The following is a 19,087-nucleotide window of genomic DNA, read 5'->3' as shown; positions in this document are numbered from 1 at the left end:
TGAAATTAACAATGACTTTACCCCAAAAAGGTGTAAAAGATCCCCTTTGGTACATCCGAATGCAACCAAAAGAGAAGGTGAACAACTAGACCCCACTTGGAGTCTATGTACCAAATTTAAACTTTCTATGACATACTGTTCTTGAGTTATGCGAGATACATACACACATACATAAGTCACGAGAAAACTCTTTGTAATTAACTCGGCGATCGTCAAAATAGATTCTTCAGGTGTCTATACGTAATACATCCACATGTGGTCGGGTTGGAAAAAGAAAACAATATTCATTCGGGGGCGAGAAAAATGGAAATTAAGGCCGATTTTTGAGTGAAAATTTTTTCGCGAATACAATACTTCCTTTTTACTTCCTTTTCCAAAAAAGGAAGCATTGCATTCGCGAAAAAATTTTCACTAAAAAATCGGTCTTAATTTCTATTTTGCTCACCCCCTAATGAATGTTGAGTTTATTTTTCAACCCGACCACACGTGGATAGATGCGTAGGAACGTACAGACACCCGAAATATCCCTTTTGACGATCCCCGAGTTAATTACATCGAGTTTTCTCGTGACGTCTGTATGTATGTATGTGAAGATTTGCGTATGCACGTATGTATGTGTGTATGTATGTCGCATACCTCAAGAACGGAATGTCCTAGAAAGTTGAAATTTGGTACTTAGACTCCTAGTGGGGTCTAGTTGTGCACCTTCCTTTTTGGTTGCATTCGGGTGCTCCAAAGGGAGTCTTTTGCCCCTTTTTGTGAGGAAGTCATTGTTAATTTCGATGTAAACTCAAGTGGTGTTATAATTTGGCGGTCACTTGGCGATATATCGCCAGTCTTTTAGTCGCCAAGCTTTTTCGCCAACTTGGCGACAAATTTGGCGATTAAAAAAAAATTACATCTGGTTTCAATTTGTCCACTGTTGGTGATATTTAGAGAGTAAACTACTGAATCACATTTAAACTGCCAGTATTGAGAAAATGACATTATATTGGAGTAAAAAGAAGTCATGTGATGTACACATCAGCTTGTTTGTAAAAGGAAGTAAAAACAAAATCAGCTTCAGGAGTGCCACGCCCTAACCACTCTCACTTCTTTCGACCCCCCATTTTTTTGGTGCACCAGCCGTTTATGCTCTACACATTAATTAAGCTGAAGCACCATAGATATGTAAGTTTTGGACTTTTGAAAATTTTCGAGGTTTTTCTTCTTCCAAGTCAGGGGTGTCCATCCCTCCAAGTTCAATGGCGCAAATCACCCCTCCCCCCTCCCAAATTTTTCTCAACCCTCTTTCTTTTTTTATTTCTTATTTTTAGCTTTCTTTTCTTATTTGATTTATTTTAAAAAATATTTTAAATTAATTTTTAGTTTTTATTTATTTATTTTTATATTTATTTATTTATTTATTTATTTTTAATTATTATAATTATTTTATTAGAAAGTTCTGTACTACACCAATAAATACACACACACACAGCAACTAATAAATAAATGAAATAAAATATGAACATAATGAAATAAAATAAAATAAATAATTCGATTTAAAAATAAATCAATAAATGAATTGAAATAAATAAATTTTAAAAAAATTAAAATCCCCCCTCCCAAATTTTGATGGCGCAACTTGTGCCATAGTAACACCCCTGTTTCAAGTCATAAGTTTAAAAGCGTTTTTAAAAGCATTATTTTATCCACTTGGTATACTTCTGAGTTAAGGGCTCCACAAAAACTTTTTGTCATCCAGCCATTAACCTCCCCCCCCCCCCCAAATATCTTCTGCAGTCTTTATCTCTTGGTATAAATGTTTGATTTTCTTATCCGATCTCATTACAGATTGCAAAAGCTGTCATCTGAAGCGACTGCAACATCTCAACATTTCCTCAGATCTACTGCTCAAGGTATTGTTGATCAGCCTACAGGTATCGATCAGCATATACAGGTATTGTTGATTTTCATGCATCTATAAGTATTAGTTCGCTATTGATATTTTCAAGTACTTGCTGGCAAAATACATAAAATGTACGTAATACTTGCACTTCTACTTGAGAAATTAGCGAGTAATAAATAAAAATTAAGAAGGGAAAAAGATGAAAAAAAAAATGAATTGAAATGGAAATTGGTGCAGTGTAGCCTATTAAGGCTTTTGTGTTAAAAATAAAAAATAAATAAAAAATAAAAAACGAATTTCGAAAAAAGAAAAAAGGATAAAGTATACCTCATAATCACGACTTGCTTTGACAAAGTTTGTTTATAGTTACGAGAAACTGGCCACGCAACTAACAAACGAAGAAGAAGTTGATTTAAAAAAAGTTGTTTTCTGGTTTAAACTGTCTATACACTTATAAAACTAACTCAAGAACGAGTCAACTAAAAAACATCAAGTTGTTTTTTTCCATAAATAAATGATATTGCCCTACGAATTTTGAACCAGATCCAGGAATTATAATAGCTGTTGTGAAAAACTTTTGTTTGCAGGAAAGCCGGCCTTTCGCATCGCCAATTTTCTTCAATTTTATTTTGTCTACAAATAAAATTCTCAGTATTTTTCCTCGACTTCTATGCGACGCTTGAGGACAAGTTATTAGTGATGCGAAAGAAAAAAATTACAAATATTACCATTTTTCAAATTCCGCGAAATGTTGTTTTTAAAAACATATTAATGCGAGGCATTTGGTGGATGTTTCGTATTCTTTTGAGTAATTTTCAATCATTTCTTACGCTTTTTCCAATTTCGTTTTCAAAAAATGCATACTTCTCTGTTATTATTTTGCCGGTTTTGTTTGCAATTGCGGTGCCATTATATAAACTAAAGCAGCAGTGTTTTTCAGTAACAGACAGATAATACAAATTTCAAACACTTTCTCGTTTTAGCGAATTGCTAATAGCTATTATTTGCAGTAGCACTAAAATGGAGAAGCAGTTGTTCTGAAAGACTCAACATAAATAATATAAATAAACTTGAATTCGTTTCTGGCAAATTAAAGTATTTGCAATCGCAGAACCAAAGTGACTATGTACTTCTAAAAGTCGTACTTTTTCATAAATTTTCGTTTAATTTTTTAGGTTTTTGATATTAAACACTATTACCAGTTCATGGTTTGACAGAAACCTTTGTCTACTTTTTGCAGCAGTTTATTATATTATGTAACGCGAGTTCTTTTGTTCACGCGAACTATGTTTTTGGAAAAAGAAAGAAACGGGAATAGGGTTGTTTCCATCAGTTAAAAGTATTACTTTTAGACACTGAAGTTGATAGAATGAGCAAAAAAAAAAAAAAGAAAGAAAGAAAAGAAAAGAACATGGAACGAGGAAAAATTTTCATTTTGAAAACGTTTAATTTTTAATTAATTTTCAAAATGTCCGATTTTTCAAACAAGGCGTAGACTTTATGACGTCACAAGTAATGTACTTTGGCGCTACTCCACAAGTGTGCTGAATGATTACGCTTGCTGTCTTCCGCGTTTCCAAGTAATAATAATTCAGAAGCGAATTAAACATTGCACTCTACGCTTGCTATCAACCATATCGTTGCCACTACATATGAGTTAAGTAGGGAATTAAATATTGCGCTCTGCGCTAATGACATCAGTGAATTTCATTTCACCACTTGTGATGTTTTGTGCAGAAGCGTAAAAAATGAAATTGAATCTGCGCACCGATTAAAATATTTTTTTTGAATATTAAACTTAAACAAATTTTTTAAAAAAATGGTCAGATCCTATGTTTTTAAGCATGTTCTTTCAAAAAAATGCTTTTAAAATTTCGGAAACGACCCCATTAGTTAGTTTCAAATGTGGTGGATCCATAAAACCGAGAACTTTAAACACTAAAAAGAACTTTAGCTTCGACTCAAATTAAGAACTTTAGTGTCAACTCAGATTAAGAACTCTTACTTTCAGTCAGTTGTGATGTTCAAAAACGGGCGCCATTGCTCTGGTGCATTTTTGTTGGTTTCGGCTATTCCGCATTATGCTAACAGATGGATAGCGATGTCAAGCATAAAAATGTATTACACCTATAGTTTGCTGTTATATATATATATATATATATATATATATATATATATATATATATATATATATATATATATATATATATATATATATATATATATATATATATATATATATATATATATATTAGCTTTTTACTTTTCTATATTACCATGTTTTAAAAATTAAGAATTGTTCCAGACATAGCAGCGGTGCACGTAATATTAATAAAGATGATGCTCTCATTATAAATGTGTGATTTCATTTCAAAATAACTTTATTTTATAACTTTTTTATTCAAATAGCCTTGAAATCCCTACGGGCGGGGAGTATAAAACACTTAAAATATGTTGGAGAGGAAAAAATTAAAAAATCTTAAACTATTTTTTAAATTATAATTAGAATGTACTTTTAAGAGCTATTTTAAGAACTATATAAGAGGTTAGCAATTTCGGCACTCCCGTTAGAGGAAGCCAAATTCCTCGTACACCCACGTAACCATCTTCTGCGTCAAACTAAAGTCATGTCCCCAACCGGGGAACTAACAACATATAGCACACCAGTAAGGGGAAGGGCCCCAGGTGCCTCAAGCAACGAACTTAAATTTCCATGGAAAAATAGATGCAGTAGGCAGAAGGTAATATTTTTTTAGTCACATAATTCATCAGCATGCGGACAGCCAAAATAAAATGCGACTCAACATTAAATCCAATATTATGAGTTTATCAAGGTGTGGGTAATGAAGTTAAAATTTAACTCAAGATTAAATCAAATATAAAGATTCGGGAACATGTAGGTCGAATACAGGAAGAAAAGTTACAAAATAACAAAACTGTTAGTGATGGTAATGCAACGCAGAAAAATAATTGAATCAGACTCCGCTGCAAATTTTCAAATTGATAAGGAATGTATTAAATATGCATTAGGGATTGGAAAAGTATTATCAAAGGGTTCTCTTACCTTGGAAAAGCCAAACTGAGGAAGCATATTTTCATGAGGTAGTTCGTGTTTCCGAAACACTGAAACAGAAAACACTTGTTTTAAAACAAATATTGAAACTAAACGTAATAGTCTTGGGGGGAGGGGAGTTGCATTAAAACAGTTTACAGTAGAGGGGGGAAATGCATTTTAGAAAATCAAACTTGGACAGATAATACATAAAACAAGCTCTGAAGAAGTACAACATTACTGAACAAGATCTAATGCTTTAAAATATATGTTTGTACGGTTATGAGGGTATGAGAACCTTTAAAACTATAAAAATATGTATGTATATTTGATTTGTTACACCAAAAGTGGAGCGAATTTTTGCTGGCTCCAAAGGATAGTACATTAATTTTACCATATTTTGTTGCAACATATGCAAGTTTTTGCATGCTTGCGTATGCACCAAAGTATAGCAAAATTATACACTATCATCTGTAGCTAGCAATTTAGCACCAAGTTTCAAACGTTTTTAGTGTAAATTCTAAATGGAAAAGTATTATTTCATAGAATGAATGCAATTAAAATGAAGAAAACAAATAGGAACAATAATAAAAATAATAATAGCTATTATTGTAGTAACTTACACGTTGTAAGGATTTGGGCAGAATTTCTCACAAAAATCTTTCATATCCTATTTAAAATACCGGGTAATCCAAAAGTCAGGACCAACTTTAAAAATGAACAATTCGAAAACGAATAACGATGAAAAAATGCGGTTTGCCCTAAAGGGATGGAAAAGAGCCGGGTTTAGTCTGACAACGAAACAAAAATAGCTCTGTTGGCGACCAATAGATGGCGTTGTCGGTTTTTTGATCTGGGGTCATGCAAAGCAACAACGATATAAAAAGGAGCAACGGCAGCAGGTAATGGTAGTCGAAGCTAATATGCATCGAAATGCTGTCGACAGTTGAGCTAGCCCGTTTATTTAAACTGTATAAAAATACATAAAAAGTAGTCGAAAACTTTGTACTGCATAATGAATAAAATATGACAACCTATATAAAGTACAAATTGAGAATGGAAAAAGGTTAAAAATATAGTACTAGTGCATAAATTATGCTCTATTTCGAACTTAAATTATTTAAAATTATACAATTTGATTTTTACGTCAGGTACGTTGACGACATTTTTGTGCTTTTGGACTCGTCTGTCAGTGACCTTGATAACCTTTTATCCATCCTAAATACTATTGACCCACATATTCAATTTACGGTTGAATTGGAATCTGGTAATCATCTTTCTTTTCTTGATGTGTCCATCATTCGCCATGACAATACGTTTACAACTACTGTTTTCCGTAAACCCTTTGCTGTTTCTCCCCCCCCCCCACAAGTTATCCGTTCATCCTCCTAAACAAAAATTGGCTGCTTTTAGATCTTTTATTTACCGTGCTTTAGCCATTTGTTCAAATTCCAATTTACTTTCATCAGAACTGAATTACCTACGAAGTATTGCGGTGGGTCGTGGATTCACATCAGATATTATTGATATCATTTATAAGAAGCTATGTAGCTCAACTAACAAAAATCAAACACTTGCTCCGGTGAACTATTCGAGCTCCGTTGTCTTACCCTTTTTTCCTAAAATCAGTCTACAAATTGCCAAAATCTTAAAAAAGTTTCATTTTTCCGTCACTTTTTCTCCTGTTAATAAATTAAAATTTTCACAGCTTAAACACCCTGTTCACAACCTTGACAAATGGGGCATTTACAGTGTTTCCTGCCAGTGCAAATTGGCCTACATTGGGCAGACTCGACGATCCCTCAAATTCCGGATAAAAGAACACGAAAATTACGTCAAAAAACAGGATCTCAAACGCTCCTCTATTGCTCAACATTGTTGGTCCTGCGGTCATTATTTTATTTTTTCTTCCGCCAAAGTTATTCACGAGTGTTCGTCCATTCATGATTTGGATTTTTGGGAGTCATATTACATATGGAAAAATGTTAATTTAATCGTCCATGATTTGTCTAGCACTCCCCCTTTTCCTAATGTTTGGAAGTCTGTTACTTGATTTATTTTTTATCCTTGACGTTTTCTCCTGAGTGCAACTGTCCTCTGGAGTTCTGACGTAACCTTGACGTCATCGTTTCCGGTACTGCTCTCATATCTTTTACAACTCGTCTTCATTCCAATGTTCGCCTCGACTGTGTTTTAGTCGGGTGAACCTGTCTTCGTTTTTAATGCACTGATGATGGCACTTGTATTTTAGAGTGCCGAAACAGCTGTTTGCTGTTTTTTTAACCTTTTTCCATTCTCAGTTTGTACTTTATATACGTTGTCATATTTTATTCACTGTATAAAAATAATTTTGGAGAAATAAAAAGCTATAGCGCCATCTGTTGGTCGAAAACAGAACTATTTTTATTTCGCGTCCACTCAAAACCTGGCTTCTTTTCGATTCGTTCAGTGCATTGCATCTTTTTTCATTCGTTTTCAAATAATTCATTTTTAAAGTCAGTCCTGACTTTTGGATCACACCGTATTTAAATGGTTCCAATAAATCGAATTATTGAATTTTACTTCAAGAGGTATGTTGCGCACCTTGCCGGTTTTTTTTTTTTTTTTTTTTTTGAAAGAAAACCTCTAAGAAAGTATAGCTATGAGATGAAGGACTAGACTCTGATAGCTACATCGGAAAGGAACTGAGGAGGGTGTAGGGTTACTGTACTGTATTAAAAAAGAAAAAAGTGTTTTAGTGCACCTAAAGATGGTGTGAGTTTGCCAGCTGCAGAAGATGGTGTAGTAATTTAACTGCACTGTGGTGAAACATACACAAATTTTGGGTGCTTAATTGCATCTATTGCTCCAAAATATAGTAAAATTATGTACCATTATTTGTAACTAGGAAAATCAACACCATCTTTTCATGTAACATGACACAATTTGTTTTTATTTATTTATTTATTTTTTTTTTTATTGTGCAGCTGTAAAAATATCTATGGGGAAAAAAAAGAGAAAATGTTAGGGACTTTTCACATTGGTCGTTGTAAGAGAGGTCGTTATGAAAATAATCGAAGCCTTTAGTTTCAAAACCAGCTCACTCCTTGAATTCAAGTGGTTTTTTCTTTTTCTTTTAGGATTTGGTGCTTTTTTTTGTCAATACGATCACGCCACTGAGTGATTTATAAAAAAATCCATTTTAATCAGGTCGAAAACCGCTGCCAAAAGCCCATTTACTTCAAAACTAGCTCAATCCATGCTTTTATCATAACGCCTCTGTAAAAACGTGTGAGTAACATCATTATGATGAACTGCTCTATCATGTTTTTTTTTTTAATTTTTTTTATTTTTTTTTTATTGCACAGGGCACAAAATTGAGAAACTACCCGAATTTGATCGGGATTCGAATAGAAACTTAAACAGTAAAAGGGAAAAAAGAAAACAAACAAGAAATCACACACCGAATGTATTTCAAATGATTAAAAAAATAAAACATTTTGGGAAATCTACAAGTGGACAAAGCATGAAATGTTTTTTGTCTCACTTGTAAGATATTAAACATTGGATTGAGCTGGTTTTGATAGTAAACGCGTCAATTGATGGTACTATTTCTAGAACCATCAGTTGAACAGCACTAAATTGGTACTATTTCTAAGTTGTTACTGATCTAGAACCATTAAATTGATGGTACTAGAAATAGTTGATAGTACAGTAAAACCTTTAAAGTGGTCCCTCTTTTTTTCCAGGTACAGAATTAGTCCTATAAATCAACCTCGATATAAGTTGACCACTTGTTAAAGTTGTCCGCTAAAGTAGTGCACCGCGAGTGGTAAACTTACAGATTTCACTGTACTAAAAATGGTACTTATTTCTAAGTTGCACACTAAACTTCCAGCTCCAATTTTAAAAATACTTTCAAGCACGAAGCGTAAAAAATCAATTTTCAACTCCTTCTGGCGACTGGGACTCAGCGGGCGGTCTGGCATAGAGCCGGTTCATTTATATTCCTGTCAATCAGTCCATAAAAAACAAACGTTACGCTCCGATTTGACATTACTACCGCCAAAGTGACCCTAACGACGCAAACAAAACAAGTCGCCCACCTGTTACGTATTCCCTGCGCATATCTGTGCGAACATTATGCAACCTTATCTGTCGCTCCCTTCCACAAAAAGGCAGCGGGATTCTTTTTCTCAGGGGGGTTATCTGCGGACCACCCATGGCCGAGAAAACTGTTAGTGGACTTTAATGGCTTCCTACGCGGCAACTGCAGACACTTTATCACTCCCGGACCTCGGTGGGTTTTGGTCATCCCTTTCACACGCGCCGGTCGGGGGTCTGTTGCCATCAAATTCCTAAGCTTGGGGGGCAAGAAGAGCCTCTTTTTAGATAGAGATGAAGAACCATGAAAACACACGAACCTAATCTTCAGAGCAATATCTTATGTAGTTAGGAACCGGTTGTAGTGATACCCAAACGTACGAAGAAAAATGTCCATTATAGCAGCGGTAAGGTACAAGGGAGTAGAAAAAGCAGAATGGACATTTTTCTAAATTTTCTTTGATAAGTAATAGGAATTGGTTGCTGTTGTATCCATATGTAAAAAAAAGATTTATTTATTTATTTTTTAAAGTACTTCATAGCTTATTAAAATACAAGAAAGAGAGAGAGAAAAAATGCTTATGCATATTGTTTGATACAGCACAGGAGTCAGTAATAACAGCAACCCCCTTCCCACTCCAAAGAAAAAAAAAAGTCTTATAATTGCGGTTAATACCGGGCAAAATGAAAGAAGCGACCATTTTCAAAGTCCTCCAAAACCTTCAAAAGCTCCAGCTGATAGTTATACCATTCAATGCATTCAATATAATAACTAGTGATGTGCCGGATCGTTAAAAAAGTAGATTCGCGGACACGGATACGGACCTCACAAATTTTATTTTTACCCAATTCAACTATCCAAGTGTAAAATTTGTTACGGAAGGTATTCCTGTCAGGGTAATGGCACTGTTTCCTCAAAAAATGTCATCTACGGCGAAAATATAATCAAGACTATGATTTACTCTTTAAAGAAATCTCCGTTAAAATTGAGGGAGAGTTGCAAGGAATGGGTCAGTGCTACATTAATGCGTAAATATAGTATGAAAAATTATTTCTAGTTTGCATGGTAGATGGTATATGGGAGCAAGAGTGTAAACTGCTACTGGACATGCTAGAAATAATTTTTCACATTTTACTTCAGCATAAATGCAGAGCTTATCCATTCCACCCAGCTTACTCCGACCGACGGAATAACAGAGCCGAGAACACCTTTATAAACAGTAAAAAGAGAACTTAGTCTCACTTTTTTGAAGGATGCCGAGAAAAACCAAAATGAAGAATAACACAAACCCCAAATCAATAACAAAAACTAATATTAAATTAAAAGAAAAAAAAAACATGTCCCAGAGGGCCGACCTTATATTAAGATGAATTTCATTGGTCAGAACACACATTATTAACAAGTATGAACTGACAGCAGATAGAAATTTTAAATCATTGAGATTTTTCTCCTTACCTTCCGACTATGAAATCGCTAATAATCACGCGTATAAAGGCTTAGAATTGCATTTATAATTTACTTAACAAGATACTGTATATAATTTGGAAGTTCCAAACAAATGTCAAAAGTAGAAAACTTCCTTCTTTCAATTAGGGCCAATATTTTTAACGTACGGGTAATTTTTTACTACCATAATTGTGAAAAACGTTAAGTCGGCTTTAACTAATATCTCCGGTGATTAAAATTCTACAAAAACGAGGTCAAGCTAAGAACACTTTCGATCAAGTCACCTTTTGAATGAAAAAGAAACTATCAAAATCGGTTCATCTGTTTAGGAGCTTCGATAGACACACCACAAATAGACACACAGATACACACTTTTAAAACTTATTAACCCTTCCTTTTTGCGACGGGGGGGGGGGTCCAAATTGGCTTCGGAAATGATACCTTATAATTTAAATAGGGAATAAAAACTAATTTAAACGGAATTTAAGAGTCTTTTTATTCAAATACTTAAGCATTTTTAGAATAGAAAAGATCCGTTTAAGATCCGTCAAACGTAACGGATACGGATACAGATCTTTATTTTCCCTCGGATATCCGCGGATACGGATATACAGGACATCACTCATTATAACATAAAACATCGACGTACAATTTTTAATCGTATCTGTTGGTGGCGGTCCTAATTTGTTCTTTCTGGTTTTTAAACACATAAGCAGATTGCTTATCACTTCATCACAGCCTGACATATGTAATTGAAGCTGTGTAGATTTCTAGATTGATTAGACCAGTCACATACTTTTTAATTTCATTCAAAATCAGATACAAAAATAATCACACAATCTTGATTTTTTTGTTAAATGTCAGAATTCATCGAAAATTCAGCCTTATTTTTTTTTTTTTTTACGTATTTCTTTTTAAAATTCTGCAATGAACTTCAACGATTTTGAAAAGATTAACCGATTAACTTTACCCTGCACACTCTCAGAAATATATCGCTCATTTTCGAGGATTCTTCAATCGTAGACAAATTTCGTTCTTTACGACGATTCTTTACATTGTTAAAAATTTTCTGGAAAATTTACGGTAATTGTTACGGGCATCCATGTTGCCAGGAACTATTACCGTAAAAATTAAATGTTAGTGTAAAATTGAACTCGGTAGGCCACAGCAACCAATTGGCGCTGGGATCGCTTATTTCTCCGGTATAAATTAGCGTAAAAATCAGCGATGCTGTAAGCCCGCCATTTTACAGTAACAATTACCAGAAAATCTTCCTTATTTTTTAACAGTGTACTCTCTGGGTCAGAGACTCATGTTTAAATATCACGAAATACTTTCATCAGTTTGACGAAAAGTCAAATCAGAACATTTCTCACGAAGCCGTTTCGCCAAATACGACAAAAATTTTGTGAGATTTGAGTATACTTCTTGAAAGCGTCGGCCTATTTTCCCAGGACTACACTATTGAACAGTAGATGTTTATTATTCATGATTGAAAGGGCTTGTTGAGATCTGGACTTTCCGACAGAAAAAAACTGTCTGTTAATCTAAATATTTGACATAAATCCACTTAGAAAACGATAGATGGAGAGAGAATTTTGTGTAACCATGAAATCTATAGAAAATACAAACAACCTAAAAAATTGCCCGAACTCTCAAGTGTTATCGTATCAGACAGTTTGGAGGCATTTTTAGATGTGCCTACTCAAACCCAGTTCAAAGGCTAACATTTGCATGAGTTGAGAGTAGCAGGAAAAGAGGAAAACCTCTCACAAGGTGCTGATAATGGCAGATCTCAGGGTCTTAAAATTTCATCCGTGGAGTGACAACCTTGATCTTCTGAAGAAGAAGAAAATCGAAAGAAAGCAAATAAGAGATGTAATTTTGTTGCCACAAGTGGTGACACTAAACTTAGAAGTATCAAATAATATTGTTTCAAAGGCACTTGCTCCTTTCTTATGCAAATTGCCCAAATTGATGGTGATTAGAACTTTGCTTTCCAACTTTTGTCACCCTTTTACAATCAACGTGAAATGCAAAGACTTACTAAGATGCATTTAGAAAAAAATATTTCAAGCAATACCAATACAATGAACGTGATACTATATCACCACGGATGACGACGAGATTTTTTAAAAAAAAAAGAAAAGAGGAAAAGAAAAATATTAAGCAGGTCTGTTCCAGTGGAATCCATAAACCTTTATTGCCATTCTAACTGAACTATAACTCTTAGCTTTCCCATTATTTCCCGCCAGAAGACATTATCAACACTATTCTGTTTCGAAAAATAATTTCTTAAGATAAGAAAAAAACAATCTACTCTACAAGCTTCAAAACTGAAATGAAAATTAAAAATGTAGGACAGTCAAATTAAGTGCATGATTTCTGACTACGCCAACTTTCCACGAAGAAGTCTTAATTCAAACATCTTAAAGGTGCTACTCTTAAGTGCTAAGTTAATGACCCTTTCCAGAATTAAGCACGGAATACATGAACTAAGGCCATCACGAAAGCCTTTTTAAAAGATAAATAATCCTAAATAAATCACCAGCTCGTAAAAGCCAACATTCCATTCACCTCTCCACCAGCGGGAGTCCCAGTTGAGCACCTCAGAGAGACATTTTTCGAAATCTGCGAATAACGATTGGTCATTTTTCAACCACTGTATGAGTTTTGCCAGCAGTTAATACAGACAGACGCACAAGAAGTTCTTGTTTCCTCCTTATTGATGTTCACTGACCGGTCGTTCCATTTGTTCTCGTCTGTTTGTCGTTGGGGTGAGCGACTTGTCACTCCGCTTGAATCCAGCGTATCCTCCTCCATTTTCAAAACATTTAGCGTCAAACGCTTCTTCGGGGATCATTTGTCATAGAGCTTTCGCTCTGACGAAGTTTATTAATAGATATTGCCCTTCATGAATCATAGGCTCGTTGCGCAGTTTGTTTTCACTGAAAAATTGAAAGAGCGCTCTTTTCCTTACTTTGAATACGAATCGTGTTCCCATGACCTGTGATTTATCTTTTTAATCGAATTTCTTAAAGTTTTCAAGAGTTCAGCAGATGCTTTGCTTTACGATGTCCAGTATGGGGGTAACCTAAAGATTCACGAAAAGTGCTCAAAATTCTTGATCCGCATGGCGCTTGAGACTAAGAAGAAGCAACAGGAGCCGCCATCACCTTGACACGTCATTACCTTGGCAGAAGGAATTGCCTAAAGCTTTGCTAAGATATACCAGAAGAAAGACATCAGAATGGTGACTGGTGCGTGGTGCACGTAAAATCAGTCCTGGCACAAAGTTCTCAAAAGTCCATAAGAAATCAGTAGTTCTGAGGGTACTGGAGCACGGGCACTCTCTCCTTTATTGACATGTATATTGTTCATCTGTTTGCAATAGAGACAAATGGCAGAATTGTCCTCAGGTCCCCAATAAATTGGTAAACCAATAATTGGTAGGTACCCTGGGGTAACATTGTAACATTGCAATCGCTTCTGGATCATAAAAAATTGACTGTTAGTAGTTGGTGTAGCCATCTGTACTGTGTTTTGTCTTTGAAGTCCAAATGAACCTATGACTATGAGGCACCTCTCTTTACCATAATTGTAAGACACACCATCAACAACAATGAGACAGCAGAAGACCTCAGCCGACGTAAATGGAGATTAGTACATACAGGATGTACACTACGAGAGCAATGTAAGACTGCAATGATGATACTTTCAAGTACAGCATCTTTTAACGCACAGTGTGGTCAGGAAGTGGGCGTACACCCTCCCCCCTTTCTTTTTAATATTAAATCAATTGTGATTGAATGTTTGTTATACACAACCTTGAAGTCCTGAGAGTCATAAACAATGGTAACTCCAACCATGATATAACATAGATACACAGATGATCTCTACGCTTTGTTCTAGCAGAAGTTTTGCAGAAAAACATTCTGGTAAAACTTTAACTCTGGTGTTGTGTCACATATTTAAAAAAAATATACCGTTTTGATATTTGCTCACCCACTAAAACTTGACTTATACAGTTCTCTTAGGGTATGTACCACAAAGTTTGAGCATATTACTCATTTTCGAATGCCAGCAGTTAAATGCAAACAAATCGATAAAGAAAATTTCAAAACTTGGATATGATTTGGTTAGTAGCGCACACGTTTTTGCAACCTTCAACTTAACTTTTTAATGCAGCTGCGAAATTGAATAAGAAACTAAGTTCGGCTGGTAAATTAATATTTCAGATGTTTTTCCTAAGAGAGGTGGGGGAGGGGGGCTCAATATGCAATTAACAATCCTTTGCCCCGCTTCCTCCCACCTCGAAAAACTTTTAAATGAATGGCCTGCACGAAACTCAGAAATTATAGCGACGATTGATAATTATTTGCCATGCGTTTATTTAAATGTATTAGTGGATGGTGCGAATCTTATCATAATAAAAGGTGGTAATTGCTTTTGGTTAATACGAGAGGCGTGCTGAACTGAAGCCTTTTCGTGACGCTGGACTAGGGACACTGCTCCTTAACTCTTTTGTTTGAATCTCTGGATTTGGAGCGGTCAGCCATCTGGAGGTGTCAACGAGATGACCACATGAGTGATGGCTGGGAGGGGAGGTCAGCTGCCGGGATCAAGGCTGCAGACGAGATTCAGACCCGTTTGGCGGGCGGGCCGAGAGCCAGAGAAAGGCTTTTCGGGTCAGAAAACTCGTTGTTTTTGAGGAGAAAATCAGGAAGAGGGAATGGGAGATGCGTTGCGCAAAACAAAGGACGGTTGTCAAGATGGTACGCTGGAGAGGGAGACATCTGTTTTCAAAGTAAATAAAAAGAGAAGATTGAGTCCGTGGATTAGGACATGAAATTTTTCACAAAATGAGGATTTGGATTTTGCCAAAGAAGCAAGTCAGGAGTAATAAATTTAACAAAAATATTAATGAAGACAATTTATCCCACCTCCCTGCATGTTTCAATAAAATCTTTGAAGTTTTCACCTCTGAAATCATTTTAGGCTCTTTTTGATATCGGTTTCTAAGAAGTTCTATTATTTTTCACTCGCGGCGTATAGATATATGTACTTTTTTACTAACATTAATTTATTTACTTGGTTTTATATGTAGTTTCATTTTCTGTATTAGCTATGTCAATGTCATACGTGTTTCTGTTTATTTATTTATTTTCTCAATTCGTTTTACTTCTGTCTTTGTAATTGTTTTCTTTTTTTTATACCTGAATATGAATAAAATAATTTTACTTATTTCATATTTACATACTTATTTCATTCTACTTATTTATATACTTATTATATTATATTATATTATATTATATATATATATATATATATATATATATATATATATATATATATATATATATATATATATATTATTTATATATTTATATATTTAAGAGTTATATACTTATTTCATTCTACAAACTTATTTTCGAATTTCGCTAATGCAATCTATCCATCGTTCTATCTTTTATCGATCTATATCTATGTTTACTGTACAGTCAATATTTTGTTTGTATGTGACACTATTTTTCTTCATTTTCCTACCGACCTATGTAGATTTCTCTCTATCTCTCTCGTTTATATATAAGTTGGCTTCCTATGAATTTTTCCTTAGATTTGGGTGGTACTTCATGTCTTTGGCTCTATTTCATCAGCCTTTTCATTTATAAATTAATTATTATTATTTATTTTTTTAGGTTTGTTCATTTATTTATTTTGTTTTATTTATTTGTTTATTTATTTATTCAATTTGGAACCAGTTATGACATAAACACGTCAACAATAACAACAACAACACAATCGAGATAGCTTTACAATTTACTTTAACAATAGTTTCTTTTTGAGGAATATCTTTTGTTATATTTTAGAATGGTTTACAATTTTTGTTTACTATTTCATGTCTTGTTTTCTATTACTGCTTACGTATTATGTTTTCTCAACGTTTTGTTTTTGCATGTATCTATCTATTTTATTTTATTCATATTCTTATTCATCTACACATCTTTTTGCTCACCTTTATTTTTATATTTTGATCCCTAACATTGTCTGTTACTAAGAAGGTCAGTTAAATTCCATATAATTTCTTTAAATGCATTTGAACAAACAGAGAAACTGTAAAGGGAAAAAATGTTCTAACAGTATGTTTTTGACGAATCAACAGCCTAACGAGTTTAAAACCGAAAAGTTTATCAAGTCTAAGGGGTCGTTCGAAAATGATGTCACTTATAGAGAGAGAGAGAGGGCTTCGCGAAAGTGTGACAACTTGGGAAGGGAGGGAGGGGGAGGGGTGACAAGAAGTGTGACATCACATGTTCTTTAAAATGAAAGTACGTTTATGAAAAATAGAAAAATATCTGACAAGAGGAAAAAAGGAGGTGAGGTGAAGTGGGATGGATACATTGTGACAAAAGGGGGAATGGAGTTGAAATATCGAAAAAAAAAAATGACAACAGTAATGGACAGCCCATATCATAATTTTTTTGACTATCTTCCTCGGAAAAAGTGATTTTTTTTGCAGATTTCATATTTACTTTTATTTAACAGCATCGAGATATCCTTTCATGCAAGTGGCGGCATCCACTTCTAACTATGATTCTCAAAACTGTCACCCTGATTGTCACACACAACACTGGTGGTGCAGAAAAAGTGTTTTTGAAAAAAGTTTGACATTTATGGACAACTCCCAACATAATGTTTTAAGCCATCTCCGGAGAAAAAAAGTGACGTTATTTCCTTTCATATTTATTTTTTCTAACAGCATCGAGATATCCTTTCATATACAGGTGGCGGCATCCACTTTTACCTATCATTCTCAAAACTGCTCTCAGCAACACTCATTCCACTTCCTCTGTGTCACCGTGTGAATTCGAGAACCACGTTCACTCGACATTCCTCGGTCATTTTTTTTCCAATAATTCACAACAAAACGGTACTCCCATTCTTCGCGGTCCCAATTCTGCCGAAGAATTTACGACGTCTTCAGCTCCGCAGAGGGCGAAATAAACGAACCAAATGCCGTAAAAGTAAACGCGAGAGGGAAAAACAAAACCACTTGGACGATAACGGCCGTCAGAAAGGAGGACCGACAAGTCGTTTGGAGCCGGTAAATAAGCGACAATAAACCACGGACATTGAAAAAAAGACGGCATATGCGCCGCTGGCTGGAGATATACAGGCGTGGGAAAAATTCCGTGCATTTCCTGGACTTATTTCTGTGACAGAAATTGTTTCCAATCAACTACCCTTTCTCCTGTCGTATGTACTGCAGGGACATCACCCGGACAAAGTGATTGTGTCCCTAAAAAGAGGACTTTGACATTTCTTTGGAGGCGTTTTTTCATTTGGCACAAAATGCAATAGACTTAGGAGCTGTTCATAAATGTCACACTTTGTTTCACCCCCCTTTTGTGACAAAGTGTCACAATTGATTTTACGCCTCCATCGCCCCATTGTCACATGTCACACATTTTTCCTTAATATACTCCAATAATGCCACATTTCTTGTTATATCTCCGCTATCCCTTTCAACAAACTGTCACAATTTCACGCCCCCCCCCCTTTCCTTTCAAAGCGTGACATCATTTGTGGACAGCATCTTAGGCCTTCTTCACACGAGGCAACTTAATTGAATCTCAACTTTAGAACGGTCTGTTATTAGGAATTGTAAGCAGTGCAAGTGAAGGAATCACTTGCAGGAGTTAACTTAATTTTTTAACGCCCGAAACCTAAATTTTTGGGAGGGCGGAAAATCTCAACTTGCCAAATAGAACGCCAAATTTTGACGAATGATGACAATTTTGCCAAATCGTCTGACAAAATTTGCCGAACAAGGAAATTTTTGGAAGGTCGCATTGACTTCCCGTGACGCCCCTGATCGCTTGTCATCTTTCACACGACAGTCAACTGTGCTTGGTGTAACGGGCACCAGGGACATGTGCCGCAACCATTCTCATCCTGATGAGTGCAATCAACTTTAGATTGCCAAGCGTTTGCTCTACACATGAGTAAACTATAGGTGAGAGTCAACTCGGTTTAATTTTAACAGCCTTATAACGCAGGAGCTTGAACAAATTCGGTTTATTAGAAGAAAAGTAGATTCAACAGAGTTTGCGTCGTGCGAAGACAACGAAAAAACGCCAGTTAATAGGCCACTTTTCGAAAAGTTGATTCCACTAACCGTGTCGTGTGTTGGAAATCTTATGCTGGAACGAAGGACATGTCACAAGAGCAGTCGGAATTTACACTCTGAGAGAGGGGAAGGCATAGCTGTCCTTCCTTACATGCTGAGATGTAGCTAGGGTTGTTTGAAGGCGTGAAAATACTCCTTGATACTTTTCGAAGAGAGAATTTTATTTTGGTGGAAGAGAGTAAACATCATAATAGTGATCAATTTCATTTTTAAAAAAAATAAATAAATAAAATTTAAAAAATCCTAACTTTAAAACGCGATTTTGTAACGAACCTAATCTGCAAAATTTTGCAAGAGTGGCAAATGCGTTACATCCAAAAGTATGGAAAAAGAAAACATGTTGTACCTTTCTCAGAAAACGCTAGTGACTAGTTGATACGAAAGTCAATCTAAACTTCGATAGATTGTGAATCAAACAACTCTGAA

At 35.0% G+C, this 19,087-nt stretch overlaps 1 protein-coding gene across 1 annotated transcript in view; it reads right to left on the bottom strand.

Moving 5' to 3' along the window:
• The window catches only part of LOC129225283 (PAS domain-containing protein cky-1-like), a 183,030-nt gene that overhangs the window by 65,781 nt on the left and 98,162 nt on the right, over positions 1-19,087 (bottom strand). Inside the window, exon 3 of the mRNA XM_054859869.1 lies at positions 4,953-5,011. Coding sequence (XP_054715844.1) covers positions 4,953-5,011 — 59 coding nt within the window. The remainder of the gene's footprint in view (positions 1-4,952; positions 5,012-19,087) is intronic.

The sequence above is a fragment of the Uloborus diversus genome, chromosome 6 (assembly GCF_026930045.1).
Source record: "Uloborus diversus isolate 005 chromosome 6, Udiv.v.3.1, whole genome shotgun sequence".
Taxonomy (NCBI): Eukaryota; Metazoa; Arthropoda; class Arachnida; order Araneae; family Uloboridae; genus Uloborus; species Uloborus diversus.
This window is presented reverse-complemented; position numbering and strand designations above follow the sequence as displayed.